General features: G+C 44.3%; 1 protein-coding gene across 2 annotated transcripts in view; it reads right to left on the reverse strand.

The window, feature by feature from the left end:
* Nucleotides 1–4561: 4561 nt before the first annotated feature.
* The window catches only part of LOC106607022 (ras and Rab interactor 2), a 31599-nt gene continuing 20106 nt past the window's right edge, over nt 4562–16054 (reverse strand). For both annotated transcript variants that reach the window (XM_014203557.3, XM_082975947.1), the window contains exons 7-11: nt 11935–13458; nt 8453–8761; nt 7125–7256; nt 6786–6949; nt 4562–6682 (exon numbers count right to left, since the gene is read on the reverse strand). In XM_014203557.3, coding sequence (XP_014059032.3) covers nt 6212–6682; nt 6786–6949; nt 7125–7256; nt 8453–8761; nt 11935–13458 — 2600 coding nt within the window. In that variant the 3' untranslated portion in view covers nt 4562–6211. The remainder of the gene's footprint in view (nt 6683–6785; nt 6950–7124; nt 7257–8452; nt 8762–11934; nt 13459–16054) is intronic.

A 16054-nucleotide genomic window follows, 5' to 3' on the forward strand; every position in this document is an offset into this window, starting at 1 on the left:
TTATTTTTAATTTTGACCCCACCTTTGTTCAGGGACACATTATTCCACATGTCTGTGGAACTTGTTCAGTTTATGTCTCAGTTGTTGAATCTTATGTTCATACAAATGTTTACACATGTAAAGTTTGCTGAAAATAAATGCAGTTGACAGTGAGAGGAAGTTTTTTTTTTTGCTGAGTGTGTGTGTGTGTATATATATATATATATATACTGCTCAAAAAAAAGGGAACACTAAAATAACACATCCTAGATCTGAATGAATTAAATAATCTTATTAAATACTTTTTTCTTTACATAGTTGAATGTGCTGACAACAAAATCACACAAAAATAATCAATGGAAATCCAATTTATCAACCCATGGAGGTCTTAAAGTGGAAAACCACACTACAGGCTGATCCAACTTTGATGTAATGTCCTTAAAACAAGTCAAAATGAGGCTCAGTAGTGTGTGTGGCCTCCACGTGCCTGTATGACCTCCCTACAACGCCTGGGCATGCTCCTGATGAGGTGGCGGATGGTCTCCTGAGGGATCTCCTCCCAGACCTGGACTAAAGCATCCGCCAACTCCTGGACAGTCTGTGGTGCAACGTGGCATTGGTGGATGGAGCGAGACATGATGTCCCAGATGTGCTCAATTGGATTCAGGTCTGGGGAACGGGCGGGCCAGTCAATAGCATCAATGCCTTCCTCTTGCAGGAACTGCTGACACACTCCAGCCACATGAGGTCTAGCATTGTCTTGAATTAGGAGGAACCCAGGGCCAACCGCACCAGCATATGGTCTCACAAGGGGTCTGAGGATCTCATCTCGGTACCTAATGGCAGTCAGGCTACCTCTGGCGAGCACATGGAGGGCTGTGCGGCCCCCCAAAGAAATGCCACCCCACACCATGACGGACCCACCGCCAAACCGGTCATGCTGGAGGATGTTGCAGGCAGCAGAACGTTCTCCACGGCGTCTCCAGACTGTCACGTCTGTCACGTGCTCAGTGTGAACCTGCTTTCATCTGTGAAGAGCACAGGGCGCCAGTGGCGAATTTGCCAATCTTGGTGTTCTCTGGCAAATGCCAAACGTCCTGCACGGTGTTGGGCTGTAAGCACAACCCCCACCTGTGGACGTCGGGCCCTAATACCACCCTCATTGAGTCTGTTTCTGACCGTTTGAGCAGACACATGCACATTTGTGGCCTGCTGGAGGTCATTTTGCAGGGCTCTGGCAGTGCTCCTCCTGCTCCTCCTTGCACAAAGGCGGAGGTAGCGGTCCTGCTGCTGGGTTGTTGCCCTCCTACGGCCTCCTCCATGTCTCCTGATGTACTGGCCTGTCTCCTGGTAGCGCCTCCATGCTCTGGACACTACGCTGACAGACACAGCAAACCTTCTTGCCACAGCTCGCATTGATGTGCCATCCTGGATGAGCTGCACTACCTGAGCCATTTGTGTGGGTTGTAGACTCCGTCTCATGCTACCACTAGAGTGAAAGCACCACTAGCATTCAAAAGTGACCAAAACATCAGCCAGGAAGCATAGGAACTGAGAAGTGGTCTGTGGTCACCACCTGCAGAACCACTCCTTTATTGGGGGTGTCTTGCTACTTGCCTATAATTTTCACCTGTTGTCTATTCCATTTGCACAACAGCATGTGAAATGTATTGTCAATCAGTGCTGCTTCCTAAGTGGACAGTTATATTTCACAGAAGTGTGATTGACTTGGAGTTACATTGTGTTGTTTAAGTGTTCCCTTTATTTTTTTGAGTAGTATATATATATATATATATATATATATATATATATATATATATATACACACACACACACACACAGTGCCTTGCGAAAGTATTCGGCCCCCTTGAACTTTGACCTTTTGCCACATTTCAGGCTTCAAACATAAAGATATAAAACTGTAATTGTTTGTGAAGAATCAACAACAAGTGGGACACAATTATGAAGTGGAACGAAATTTATTGGATATTTCAAACTTTTTTAACAAATAAACTGAAAAATTGGCCGTGCAAAATTATTCAGCCCCCTTAAGTTAATACTTTGTAGCACCACCTTTTGCTGCGATTACAGCTGTAAGTCGCTTGGGGTATGTCTCTATCAGTTTTGCACATCGAGAGACTGAAATTTTTGCCCATTCCTCCTTGCAAAACAGCTCGAGCTCAGTGAGGTTGGATGGAGAGCGTTTGTGAACAGCAGTTTTCAGTTCTTTCCACAGATTCTCGATTGGATTCAGGTCTGGACTTTGACTTGGCCATTCTAACACCTGGATATGTTTATTTGTGAACCATTCCATTGTAGATTTTGTTGGAAGACAAATCTCCGTCCCAGTCTCAGGTCTTTTGCAGACTCCATCAGGTTTTCTTCCAGAATGGTCCTGTATTTGGCTCCATCCATCTTCCCATCAATTTTAACCATCTTCCCTGCCCCTGCTGAAGAAAAGCAGGCCCAAACCATGATGCTGCCACCACCATGTTTGACAGTGGGGATGGTGGGTTCAGGGTGATGAGCTGTGTTGCTTTTACGCCAAACATAACGTTTTGCATTGTTGCCAAAAAGTTCGATTTTGGTTTCATCTGACCAGAGCACCTTCTTCCACATGTTTGGTGTGTATCCCAGGTGGCTAGTGGCAAACTTTAAACGACACTTTTTATGGATATCTTTAAGAAATGGCTTTCTTCTTGCCACTCTTCCATAAAGGTCCTATGGACAGAGTCTCCCACCTCAGCTGTAGATCTCTGCAGTTCATCCAGAGTGATCATGGGCCTCTTGGCTGCATCTCTGATCAGTCTTCTCCTTGTATGAGCTGAAAGTTTAGAGGGACGGCCAGGTCTTCGTAGATTTGCAGTGGTCTGATACTCCTTCCATTTCAATATTATCGCTTGCACAGTGCTCCTTGGGATGTTTAAAGCTTGGGAAATCTTTTTGTATCCAAATCCGACTTTAAACTTCTCCACAACAGTATCTCGGACCTGCCTGGTGTGTTCCTTGTTCTTCATGATGCTCTCTGCATATTTTAACGGACCTCTGAGACTATCACAGAGCAGGTGCATTTATACGGAGACTTGATTACACACAGGTGGATTCTATTTATCGTCATTAGTCATTTAGGTCAACATTGGATCATTCAGAGATCCTCACTGAACTTCTGGAGAGAGTTTGCTGCACTGAAAGTAAAGGGGCTGAATAATTTTGCACGGCCAATTTGTCAGTTTTTTATTTGTTAAAAAAGTTTGAAATATCCAATAAATTTCGTTCCACTTCATAATTGTGTCCCACTTGTTGTTGATTCTTTACAAAAAATGTATGTCCAAATAACACCAAGTACTTAGCGTTCATTATGCTCCCACAAAACGTGGTGGGGGGAGTGTAAAATCACGCCGAAAAGCTAAAAAAACCTAGTAAATAATCTATTTATGTTCGTTCAAACATGTCAAATGTTGTTTAGCATTAATCTTTTGGTCCATTTTTAACATTAAACATCAGTAATATTTTCACACAACCTATCCTATGTCTAGATAAACAATGATGACAAACTCACGTTTCTCAGATTTATGCGCAGGCGCAAAAAAATGAAGTGATGACATGTCAACTTCCTTGGATTCTAATTTGCTCTCTGTTTATCATAGACGCTTCAAACAACTTTATAAAGATCGTTGACATCTAGTGGAAGCCGTAGGTGTTGCGAAATGAATCCTTTCTCACTATGGTATCTATAAAACAATGACACTAAATAGTACAGTCACAAAATTCACATTTTTTTTTGATCTATTTTTCACAGGTTTTTGCCTGCAATATGAGTTTTGTTATACTTACAGACACCATTCAAACTGTTTTAGAAAATTCTGAGTGTTTTCTATTCGAATGTGTTAATAATATGCATATCCTAGCTTCTGAGTTGGTGTAGGAGGCAGTTAAAAATGGGCACATATTTTTTTCAAAATGTCTCAATACTGCCCCCGAGCCCCAACAGGTTATTAACTACTTCAAAATGGTGAAACTGGCTTTTGGACACTAGAATCCTCTATTTTTATGATCAGATCAAACTTTAGGGATGAATTTGGTTGAGGTCATTCATTTCAATCAAAGAATGGGGAAAATCATCAAAAAAAGAAATTACTTAAAAAGATAGACTCAGCGGAGATAGAGATGAGTGAGATGCAACACTTTGCTCTCACAGCAACATAGTTTCTGCACGTGTGCACAGGTTTGCGTCAAGCTGTTCACAGCGTGGTAGCCAGGCACCAAAATAGCACAGAAGTTGAGCATCGCGAGTCAACACTTTTAGTTGTTGCGGCAATTGACCCACTATGCTGTTTATGCATCTACATCCTATCGCAGTCTACCTTTTAAATTACTTTTTTCTAATAGTTTGAAATGGATCAAAGCCTATTGGCTTGACACTGATGCTGACCCTAAAGGACCCAGCCAGCATTATAACTACACCTTTCTGTTGAATCAGTCTTACTGAAAACTTGTCGGAGTAGAAACTACAGTTCACACAAAACAGACTGTTTCCACTGCGTGAGGGTGTACTGTTCACACACACACAACGGACCGATGGTAATTAGTCATGACCAAAATGTATTGAGTGCAAAATAATATCATTCAATGATGCACAGACAGCATAGGAACATAAGGACATGTCTTGTTGATCTGGGACAACTGCAATATGACAGACATGTAAAAAAGCCATATGTGAAAAATCCCAGCACAGATGCATATAAATACTAACATTTGTATCATCTAAAATATCTTGTTAAAGTAGCAATTGTATTACAGTACACGTCTATTAAAAAAAGGATAACACCTATAAAAAGTCCAAATAGTTTAATATATTTGAACTAACATAAGCTACATAGTTTTTCTAACAATAATGCTACTGCTTAACAACCATGCTCTGGCTACTCACAAACTTCTCTCAATCACATTTCCCCATTTCACTTTTTTTGTTGTCTCTCTTTCAGCACCAGCAATGCCCATGTTTACATTTCATAATGTAAACATTAAAGTACTGATATAATAGAATACAATGTTAACATTATCTGTGTTAAGTTAAAGAACAGACTGTATTTCATTAATGAGTCAGTTCTACCTCTTCTTTTTCCTTTCCCTTCTCTTTCCATCTTTTAAATCTGCACCCTCTCATACCCAACGCTAAAAATCTTACCAGTCAAGAGTCTCAGACCAGTTTGAGAATCGACACACCAAATTTCACAAGGCAACTTGGGCCTACTTTTAATATTTGTCAGTAGTACAATATTTCATGACCTTGTCGGCGATTTGACGCTGGTGCCGTAGACCAAGCCAGTCAATCACATATCTTCTGATCACACCAATTATTACAGGAGGGATGACCTCGATTAACTAAGTATTAGCTATGAGGGAAGTACAGTATCATATCTCCTGGATAATCATAAAAACATTAAGTTCATAATTTCATCACTGGCAGACATGCCTGCTCCTAACATTGTACTTTAACAAAGAAAAGCAATGCTATAATATAGAAATTCCATAAAAACACACAATGCAGTTTACCAGCAACTGCAACAAGTAATTCATAATAGAAGTATCACCCAGATATATTTTCTGTAAAGACTTGAAGGCTATTTTCTGCCTGAAGAGGAACATTTTCGGTCTGAAGAAAAAGTTAATGGACTGAACGAGTACATCACTAGATGGGAACCAAAGCAGATAAAAGTGAACCCTATCCACCGATCTGAGATCAGCTTTCCATTTACTTAATCCTATGCTTCACCACTAGGAGTGACAAACCAAAAACTGACCCTGAATCTGCACTTTGACACTTTTGGAATTGAACTGTCTGGCTGTGTCTGTAACAAGACTATTTCAAAACCTTTATCCATCTTTTATGAGAGTTGCATTTTCCCCTCACGTGTGCTCCTCGTGTGCCATGTCCCAAAAGTTCAAAAATAGAGCTGCAAAATAACCATCTGTCGCATTTCCTTCCCTCTTCCTCTCCTTTCCTCGTGTACTCAGACAAAGCTTTACGGTGAGGATTCCCTGCAAGACCGAAGAATCACCAAAAGGGGAAGTTTTTTGGGGGCTAAGCTCAGCATGATGCAGCTTAACCCAGTTAGGCCCAGTTCAGCCTAGCTCAGCCCAGTTACACACAGTTCAGCCCAGTTTTGTTGGGGTACAGTAAGAATGATGGTAGTCCAGATGGGGGTTTCAACTCTCCAGCCCTGTAGTCTCAGATGGATATGGAGTTGCCATTGTGCTGGTTGGGGGGTAGACTGAGGCTGAGACTGGGACTGAGACCCAGGTTGAGGTTGGGCTGGGGGTCAGAAGGGGTAAAGGCCACACAATTAAGGTTGGGCTCAGATTCTTTGGTAAGTGTGATGTCATTGAGGTTGGACTGGGGTTCAAACGAGGTTGCGGCCAGGTCATTGAGGTTAGCCACCCGACAGAAGACAAAGTGAAAAGGTGCGGCCTGGGGTCGACTGTGGAGCTCAGCTTTGATCTTCTGGGGGTGTGTGTCGGGGGCTAGCTGCTGGCATGAGCCCTCAGTGAGCAGGATTAGGGCGTAATTCTCAGGGTCGGGAACTTTAAACTTGTAGGCGCAGATCTGGCAGATTTCTTCAGTGGTGGCATAGGGCTGCACCTGCAGAGTTTTGGCTGTGCAACCGCTGTCCAGCTCCTGGATCGCTACCCGCAGGTAGTTCTGAGAAAATTTTGAAAGATACGGTTGTTTAGCAGATGCATTTATTCAGGGACTTAGAGTTAAGCATCCAGTGTGTGTGTGTGTGTGTGTGTGTGTGTATTACCTGGAAGTCATTGACGGAGGGCGCACTGTGCTGGGTGGTGCGGCGACAGTGCCACTGGCGGAGTGTATTGCATGTTTCAGAGCTGAGTACACGAGCTGCTTGCTCCTCTTGGAAGTTCCTAATGAGGGACATGGCTCCGTACGCACTGGTCAGGTAGTATCCACCTGGAACAAGACAGGAGAGAGGAGGGTCAAACATCTCTGCAGCCTGACACTGCTACAACAGCGGTCAATGACAATCGATATTTAGTTTATTTGAACGTTACAATTTACAATAAAATGAAAGGGAAAGTTTAGGAAGCCAGGAAATGCATGTAAAGCAGATAGATGTGTGCTGTACCTTCTCCATGCAGCAGAGAAGGATCCAGAACCTCCATCATGTAGAGGATCTCGTTGTCTAGTTGAGGCATGTCACACTGGGCCAACACATAGGTCAGCATGGGCAGGAAGTCATCTGCCCCATACAGACAACCTGAGACACACACACACAGCATTGGTATTAGCTGTCATCAAGAAGGTGAGGTCTTGCAGGTGAATCAAAGCTGGGACTGAGAGACAGAAAAACAGCTTCCATCTCAAGGCCATCAGACTTAAATAGCCATCACTAGCCGGCCTCCTCCACCCAGCACCCTGCCCTTAGTCACTTTCACTAGCCGCCAACCACCCGATAACTCAACCCTGCACCTTAGAGGCTGCTGCTTTATGTACGTAGACATGGGATCATTGGTCACTTTAATAGTGTTTACATACTGTTTTACTCATTTCATACCATCTTACTGTATTCTAGTCAATGCCATCCTATTCAACTATTGCTGTGTATATATAAACACTATTCTATCCTACGTATTCTACAGATATACTAAATATTCTATCCAAATACTGTCCATAATGTCTATATATCACACACATATACACATTTATACTCCGGACTCTGACATTGCTCGTCCTAATATTTCTTAAATCCATTATTTTACACTACTGCACTGTTGGAGCTAGGATCACAAGCATTTTGCTACACCCGAAATAACATCTGCTAAACCTGTGTATGCGACCAATAAAATGTGATTTGAGAGTCGGTGTGTGTATGCGCATGCATCTACACTGAGTTTACAAACACTAGGAACACCTTCCTAATATTGAGTTGCACCCAGCCCCCTTTTGCCCTCAGAACAGCCTCAATTTGTTGGGCATGGACTATACAAGGTGTCGAAAGCGTTCCACAGGGATGCTGGCTTATGTTGACTCCAATACTTCCCACAGTTGTGTAAAGTTGGCTGGATGTCCTTTGGGTGATGGACCATTGACACATTTGGGAAACTGTTGAGCTGTAAAAACCCAGCAGCGTTACAGTTCTTGACACTCAAACCCATGTGCCTGGCACCTACTACCATACCAGGTTCAAAGGCACTTCACCATCTGAATGGCACACATACACAATCCATGTCTCAAGGCTTGAAAATCCATCTTTAACCTGTCTCCTCCCCTTCACTGACTTGAAGTGGATTTAACAAGTGACATCAATAAGGGATCATAGCTTTCACCTGGTCAGACTCATGGAAAGAGCAGGTGTTCCTAATGTTTTGTACCCTCCGTGTACACTGTATGTGTGTATATACACACACACACATGTGATTGGTCTTGTTTATGCATACGCATGTTACTACGTACCTGATTTGTGCTCCATGATGGTATAGATGAGTTTACATACGCGCAGCAGCATGGTCACCTTCTTCTCAGGTGAATAGAGTTTACACATGGTGTGGAACTTGTGCCGGATTTTCTCTATGTTAACTGGATCTGGAGGGAAGGCGTTGGCCACGCCCATTTCATGGGGCTGCCGGGCCTTGGCCAATGAGAGGTTCTCCTTGAGCACCTGCCACGCCCCGTTGCGGACCTGGAACTCCTGGAGGGCCGCCGTCACCACACCTTTCAGGGGCTTCAGGACTATCTTATGCATGGCTTTTTCTAGGACATAGTCTGTATGGAGGAGAGAGGGAGAAAGAGACTATTATTTTTACAGCAAATACTGAAATGGCACCATCCATCTGTATGATTAATGAATTGCAGAAGTCTTACTCGATTCCTGGTTGCAGTAGGAGTGGGATTCAATCCATATCATGTCATAAAGACATTATGTAGACCTCAGCTTTACAAGCTTACTCAGAGACTGGCTAATAGGAGCCATGATATCATAATACACACAGGATAAATGCAGACAGGGAATCCAAACCACAGAGCTGAATAAGCCCCACAGAGAGAGATCGTACTGACTGTGCAGTTGAATGGGGCAAACTCAGCAGATTATACTGAAGACATCTGCAGACTGAGCCACAGCTTCCTCCAACACTGAATATTCAACTCGTTCCCTAATTCTCTCGACTCACTCAACACCCACTTTTCTTTCTTTCCTATCCCATCTGCCAGATTGTCAAAGGCGAGTCTCTGGTCCCAAGCATTTGTTATCTAAACTTCTCAAAAGTTATGACTCAGTCTCAGAATGTGCGCATCAACAAGTCCTTCTTCCTCGTTCCGTAAGTCAAGATCAGCAACACATTTCCTTGTAGGTGTTACATCACTGTATCATTATCAAAAGCATTGTTTAAAAAAAAATAGACTGATATTTTCCAGTAAGCAGTATAACTACCGAAACAGATTAAACCATTCTTGACACGTCACTGGCAATCAGACTTCAAAGCACAACTTGGATATTACCCTGTCATCTTTTATGAAGTCAGCCTCTCTCTGTCTCTGTCGCTTCCCTGTCTTTTCCATGCAGAGGTAGAGCACGTCTGGCATCCTATAGTTCTGTTAAAGTGGTTAAAAGCCCTGGAATGCAGTGCTAGCATTTCAAGACCTCAGGCCTGCAGTTGGGCTCAGCACATGAGTTTTCCAGTGGGAGCACATATGTACAGACACACGCAAGAAAAATCCCGTGGCCTTTGTTTTTGCATGCATGTTTTTCCACTTTCGCTGGACTTGGTCTTTAAACACTGTGCCTCCAGTTACTGTACCGGTACTGCTCATAACTCTGGTCATTAGCACTGTGGAATGTAATAACATGTAACCATGGAGTGGTTGCATGTAATCCTGTAGTGTAGGCCTACTAATGCAGTGGTTACACCGGCCTAACTGTATGGCTTATAGGCTATAGACATGCTAGATGTTGGGAGTGTGTGTGGGCATTAGTAGGGCTGGGAATTTCCAGGGACATCACAATATTATCACGATACTTAGGTGCCGATATGATATGAATTGCGATTCGATGCTGTGATTTTGAAGGTTCCAAACACATTGCTCACCATATGTCTGCTGCAGAGGGACAAGAGAGCCATGAGAAAACAAGTTTGATCAGTCAAAAAAAGTGCTGAAAATGAATCGGCTCCCTATTTAAAAAGAAGATGGAGAACAAGGTATGAAGGAAAATACTGGAGTTTCGGAACAGCCAACTGGCGTAAAAATAATATTGTGATAGTCAAAACTATACAATATATCGTCAAAAAATAATATCCCGATATGACTATATAGATTTTTCCCCCATCACTAGTCGGAGGTCAATGTGTGTAAACAGTATTGCTTCTATCTCTCTCCTCACCCCAACCTGGGCTTGAACCAGGGACCCTCTGCACACTGACAATAGTCACCCTCTTAAGCATAATTACCTATTGCTACACAAAATCTGTGTGAAGCAAGAGAAACAACTACTTCAAGGTCTCAGTGCGAGTGATGTCAACAATTGAAACGCTACTAGCGTGCACCGCTAACTAGCTAGCCATTTCACACCTGTCACACCTACAGTAAGTGATGAGTTGTATGGTGTGACAGAGGGGACAGAGACACAGAGGAGCAAGCCCACTTAGGAATGAGTTGGCGTCAGCCAAGGTCACGCACTTATTTATAGTTAGGCTACTTTCCAACCACACAAACATGCAGTTTGTACTATCTGAGAGGGCCCTTCCACTTCCAATAAACATCCTCCCTCGCCCCTAATCTCACTCAGAACATCCTCCCTGCACAGCTTCCGCGTGGACCTGAGTTATGTACTGTTATGTACAGGCAAGTAGACAAAACAGGCAGACAGACAGAGCTGGAGAGGAGAAGTGAATCCATTCCCACATCCAACACTGATCGTGCCACCACAGTGACATATAGCCTCAATGTGCGTCACAGAGCAGCAAACACACACGGGCGCACACATGCAGCGCAAACATTCCATTTGGAATTGGGCAATAGCGTCTCCCTTCCGCAAACTTCTCACAAACAGAGCTTCAGAACATTATATTGCGCAACTTGGCACTGAGCATAGAAAATAAAGCAAATGAAGGGAAAAAAAACCTGCCGTGTGGGTTTAAGAGACAAGGGTCCTTATTCTCCCCCCCTCCTCCGCTCTCCATGCTCTTTCCTCACACACCCAGAGACACATGCGAGTGTTGAACACAAAAAGAGGGAGAGAAAAAGAGGGAGAGCTATTTAGGGGCATGCAATAAAGGTTTTATCTGTGATTGGAGGAGTGGGAGAGATTACTTCATTGTTGCTTACAGACGTACGAGATAGCAGACCCGTTCTCAGGGATGGCCAACCCTGGAGATTTTTGCAACTTACTTGTGGAATAATGTCCAAGGCTCTCTAAAATTAGATGAATTGGTGCCTATAGGGCAATTCAAAAGACTGATTGGGGACCTTTTTAGTGAAGAATGTTTTTTTGTAAGATTGTGTTTTGCTTTTCGTGTAATGGTGTATATATATTGATGTGTAGATTTGACACAGGACTCATCTCAGCCTGACTCTCTGTCAAAATAAAAAAGCTAAAAAATATATAATCCTAACCACAATGGCCAGCTCACACACACATGCGTACAGACTTGTGCACTGAGCTGCTCTCGCCCCGTCTATAGGCATACACAGTCTAGTCCAGTTCGTATATTTCCAGATCTGATCGTTTTTTAAATACTTTCTTTAGCTGTTTGGTTGTCTCAATGTCAACTAATTACCCATTTCAAAGATGACAATGGAACAACTTTGAAGTTCAATGTACATTTTTACTGTGACGTCTAGCAAATTAGCAATGGTTAATCAGCATCATGTCCAATAGTTGCAGAAATGTTGTAGAACAGTAAAAACGCACAAATTTGCACACACCCCTCCCCACTCACCAATTTGGTCCTCTGGGATGAGTGACTCGATGGGGGGGTCCAGCTCAGAACTCTGCCGTAGGTAGCTCTTCATCTGGGTGATGAAGTGGCGTAGCGTCTGCAGCAGCTCCAGCCCTGAGGCGTGGCACTGCCAGGCCTGGCAGCCCCCTCCCTCCTGCAAGAAGCTCAAGTAGTCCTGCACTAGGCAGCCAAAGTACGAGCCCTTATCCCTGGACAGCTCCAGGACTCTCCGTATGGCCCGTTTCTCAGGGGTTAGGAGAGAGCTGAACACCCCACTCATCTTACGGAAGTGGCCCCTGAGGGCCTGCTGGATGACCATGGCCCCGGCACTGGCTCGTCGTTTGGTGCGCAGCCCGGGAGGGGTGATGGTCAGGTCCTGGTCTTGGTCGTTCTCCATGCTCACTCCAAAGACTGCTTCATCATCATCATCATCTTCCTCCATGCTGCTGTAGGGGTGGGTGAGGGGCAGCACCAGGTTATTGGTGGTGGGTGGGCTGGGTTCAGCGAGTGGGGGGAAGAAGCCCTGGGAGAAGTCTACTGAGTCAGTGGAGTCGTCGGTGGAAATGCTCATGTCGCTCAGGCGCTGGATGCTGTCCTCTTCTCTTCCGCCTCTTCCTCTTCTTCCACTTCCTCCTCCTTCCTCTCGGCAGGAGAGGGCTTGGTCTTGAGTGGACGGGCTGTTTCCCTCTGTGTTGTCATCGGGGGTGGTGGTGTTTCTCAGTGACCGCTTAGCCAGACTGAGAGCTATGGCATTCTCAATAGTCTGGTCATCGAGAGCAAGACGGCAGTCGACGTCGCTTGGGGAGGAGAGGGACAGGGGGATAGAGATGGGGGTACTGATGCTGCGCTTCTTGGGAGGGGAGGAGGAGAGGAAAGAGGAGGAGAGGAAAGATGAGGAAGGGCTGATGCTGAGAGAGGAGCCCAGGCGGGAGAGAAGGCCACTGCCCTTCCTCTCTCCCACCCTCTCCTTCTCTTTGGGGGGGTTGATCCAGGATATCTTCTCAGGCATGCTGCGCTGGCGTTGAGGGGAGGCAGGGCGACGGGGGGCACAGCAGGGAGGTGGGGGGCGAGGAGGTGGCGGGAGGGAAACTCTGTTAGCCTGGCTCACGCTGCCACAGCTGTTATGATGCTGGGTGCTGTTGCCAGGGCTATCACTCTGAGGGCTGTCGCTATGGGGTTGAGGGCTGTCTTTAAGTCGCTCTGGGTTGCTGGTACAGTGCTGTTGTTGTACTTGTACAGTTGTAGCTGTACTGCTATTGTTTAGGTGCTGGGGGTTGTTGTTGTGGCTGGTGTAGGAGGGAAAGGTGTGGTTGCCACCCTCTGGGTGGTGAACCTTTAGGAAGAGGGGATTGATGAAGCAGAGAGCCCCGTTGGACTGGGAACACTTCAGCTGGGACGGGGTGCGGGTAACCAGGGGGGTGTAAACGGATCTCTGCCTCAGGCTAGGGGATTGGTCGTGGGTGGTTGTCCTGGGCAACGAGGAGAGAGAACTCCTCCTGCGGCACCGCTCAGAGTCCCAGAACCCTGCAGGAGAGAGAGAGAGAGAGAGAGAGAGAGAGAGAGGTTCAAACACTACAACAGCAACATTACTGTAACATAACACTAACATTACATTATCATCATGCCAATATTATTTCTATGTTGCCCTAACTCACAATAACATTACCGGTCAAACACTGCCAGAGTCAGCCTGATATTACACAACAGAAAAACATAAGGGTAACATGATACTGTAATATTAAACACGTTTAAGGGAGGGTTCAGGATTTTGTCAATGGCTCCCTTTATATACCTCCCCAGTATCAGATGAATTTGTGGATACCATTTTAATGTCTCTGTGTTCAGTTTGAAGGAAGTTGCTAACATGCTTTAGCGCAATGACGAAGTTTACAGGAACAGTCAGCATTGGCTCGGGAAACTACCTGTAACCTCCTTCATACTGGAGCAGATCAGTGGCGACCCGTCATTCAGGGCAGGTGGGGCTCGCCACTGATCTACTCCAGTATGAAGGAGACCATGTTTGTATGAGGCTTTATTAACTAAATTATTATTCTTTTTTTTTTACAAACTGATGACACATAATGCCAAAATAACATGAAAAACAGGCAACAACAAAAATGTCATATATTATTTATTATGTTATTTTGGCATTTATGTCACATATCAGCTTGCAAACAATGTAATACATTTTTTAATCATCGAGTTAAAAACATGGTCACTTTCTTGCTTTCTTAAGGTAGCTCCAAAATGCAGGTGTTTCAGCCTAGCTCAAGTGCTTTCGGTGGTGGTGCAGCCAGCAGAAGATACGGAGTGTAGGGGCTGGTAATGTTCTCTAGTTGCGCCGTGATTGGCTCAGTATTCTGTCACTCATGGGGACCCTACACACCGCAAAATCCATTGGACATAAACATTACACAAGTTCGAAATTCCAAATTCAACAATGAGTGGTTTGGAAGGAATCAGTGGCTAACTGAAAGCATTGCAAATGCTATTCAGTGGAGTGGGTGTGTGGTCCAAATCTGAGTTTAAGGGTCTCTTTTCTAAGTTTAAAAGGATACACATTCAACATAGGCCTTGCTGTCAATCCAGCATGACTTCTGCCGCGTTCAAGACAACTGGAAACAAGGGGGGGGAAACTAGCTCCGACTGGGAAAATACGTTTTGAATGGTCATCCACCTCGGGAATTGTAAGTCGGAAACTCAGGCCTCTTCCCAGAGCTCCGACCTGAAGATCACTGACGTTATGATTCGACCTCGTTTTTTCCCCGAGTTCCCAGTTGTCTTGAAAGCACCATAAATCCAGAGAACGCCAGACTTTGATAACAAAGTTTGATGACAACATTTGCCCACGAAGGACCTCCTGTGAGTCCTAAATATATTGTATGCTGCTGCATAAATGATGTAATATGCCAGGTAGATATGTATACTGTAGCTAAAACTGTAATACTAAGTGTATGTTGTGTCGTAAACTGTTAGTAGCCCATGTGCCTCACCCTAATAATTGACATGCTAAAATCTCCACTAGAGCAGATGCATACAAATGGAAAGGTATCGAGAAGTTAATCTGACTGGGGAAGTAGATAAATCCTGAACTATCCATTTTAAAAACGGAGGCTACAATAGCCTGATAATAACACTGATACAGCTAAGTTACTGAAAAAGTAGGCACAACAATGCCAATACACATCAACGTTACACCATCGAGTCAATTAAGCTACTGTTATCATACCACGTTACCAATGCCTATTACCTACGTCACATATTAATACGCGTTGAAAATAAATACAGCCATACCTGCATAATGCCAACACAGTAACGTTCCAATCAGTACGATATAACGTTAACCATAAAGGACTAACGGAGAACAGCGCTGGACACCACTGTACACAGACAGCAACTTCGCAACCAAAGCCATATACCAAACAATGATACTCTATGACAGAACTAAACCTACTGCTATACGAGACACGTCCAACTGAAGAGCTCATACAACAGTGCTGTACCAGACAGAGAAAACTCACTCTGTAGAACAATAAAATACACAAAGCCGTACCAGACACAGCCAAAGTCACATCACAATGTAAGAGCAAACATTGACTTACTGTACTCACAGAAGACAAAGACCAGCTCTGATTTTAGTTTACCGTAGTTTTAGTAGTGTGACAACTTTAGAGCACACTGCAGCCTCTGTCCAGCCTTGCTGTCGTGTCTCACACACACGGATTGTGTTATGACTCACACATGCTAATAAGTGCGTGGGGGCGGGCTGTCAACAGAGCATTCTCTCCTCCCCCAGTCACCCCCTCACTCAAAGTTTTTCCTACCCAACTCCTCCAGACTTCTTTTGCTTGACTGGTTTTCGTTATTCTTTCATTAAGCAGCTCTTCCATTTTTGTTAATCAGTTAACTTTACAGTCCATTTTTGTGCCTTGTCAACAATAGCACAGTGGCATTTAATCTGATATTTCTTGTGTTCTGGAAAATATTGTTATTGATAAAAGTTTGAGAAGTCAGCAGCATAGCACGATGCATCCCAACGCTGGCAAGGATCTTTAGTTAAGCAGGGATGGATGGGAGACGAGAGGTGGTATTGAAGGGCCAGTAAAGGGCACTCTTTCCT

This window comes from Salmo salar, chromosome 01, assembly GCF_965601325.2.
Source record: "Salmo salar chromosome 01, fSalSal1, whole genome shotgun sequence".
NCBI classification, from domain to species: domain Eukaryota; kingdom Metazoa; phylum Chordata; class Actinopteri; order Salmoniformes; family Salmonidae; genus Salmo; species Salmo salar.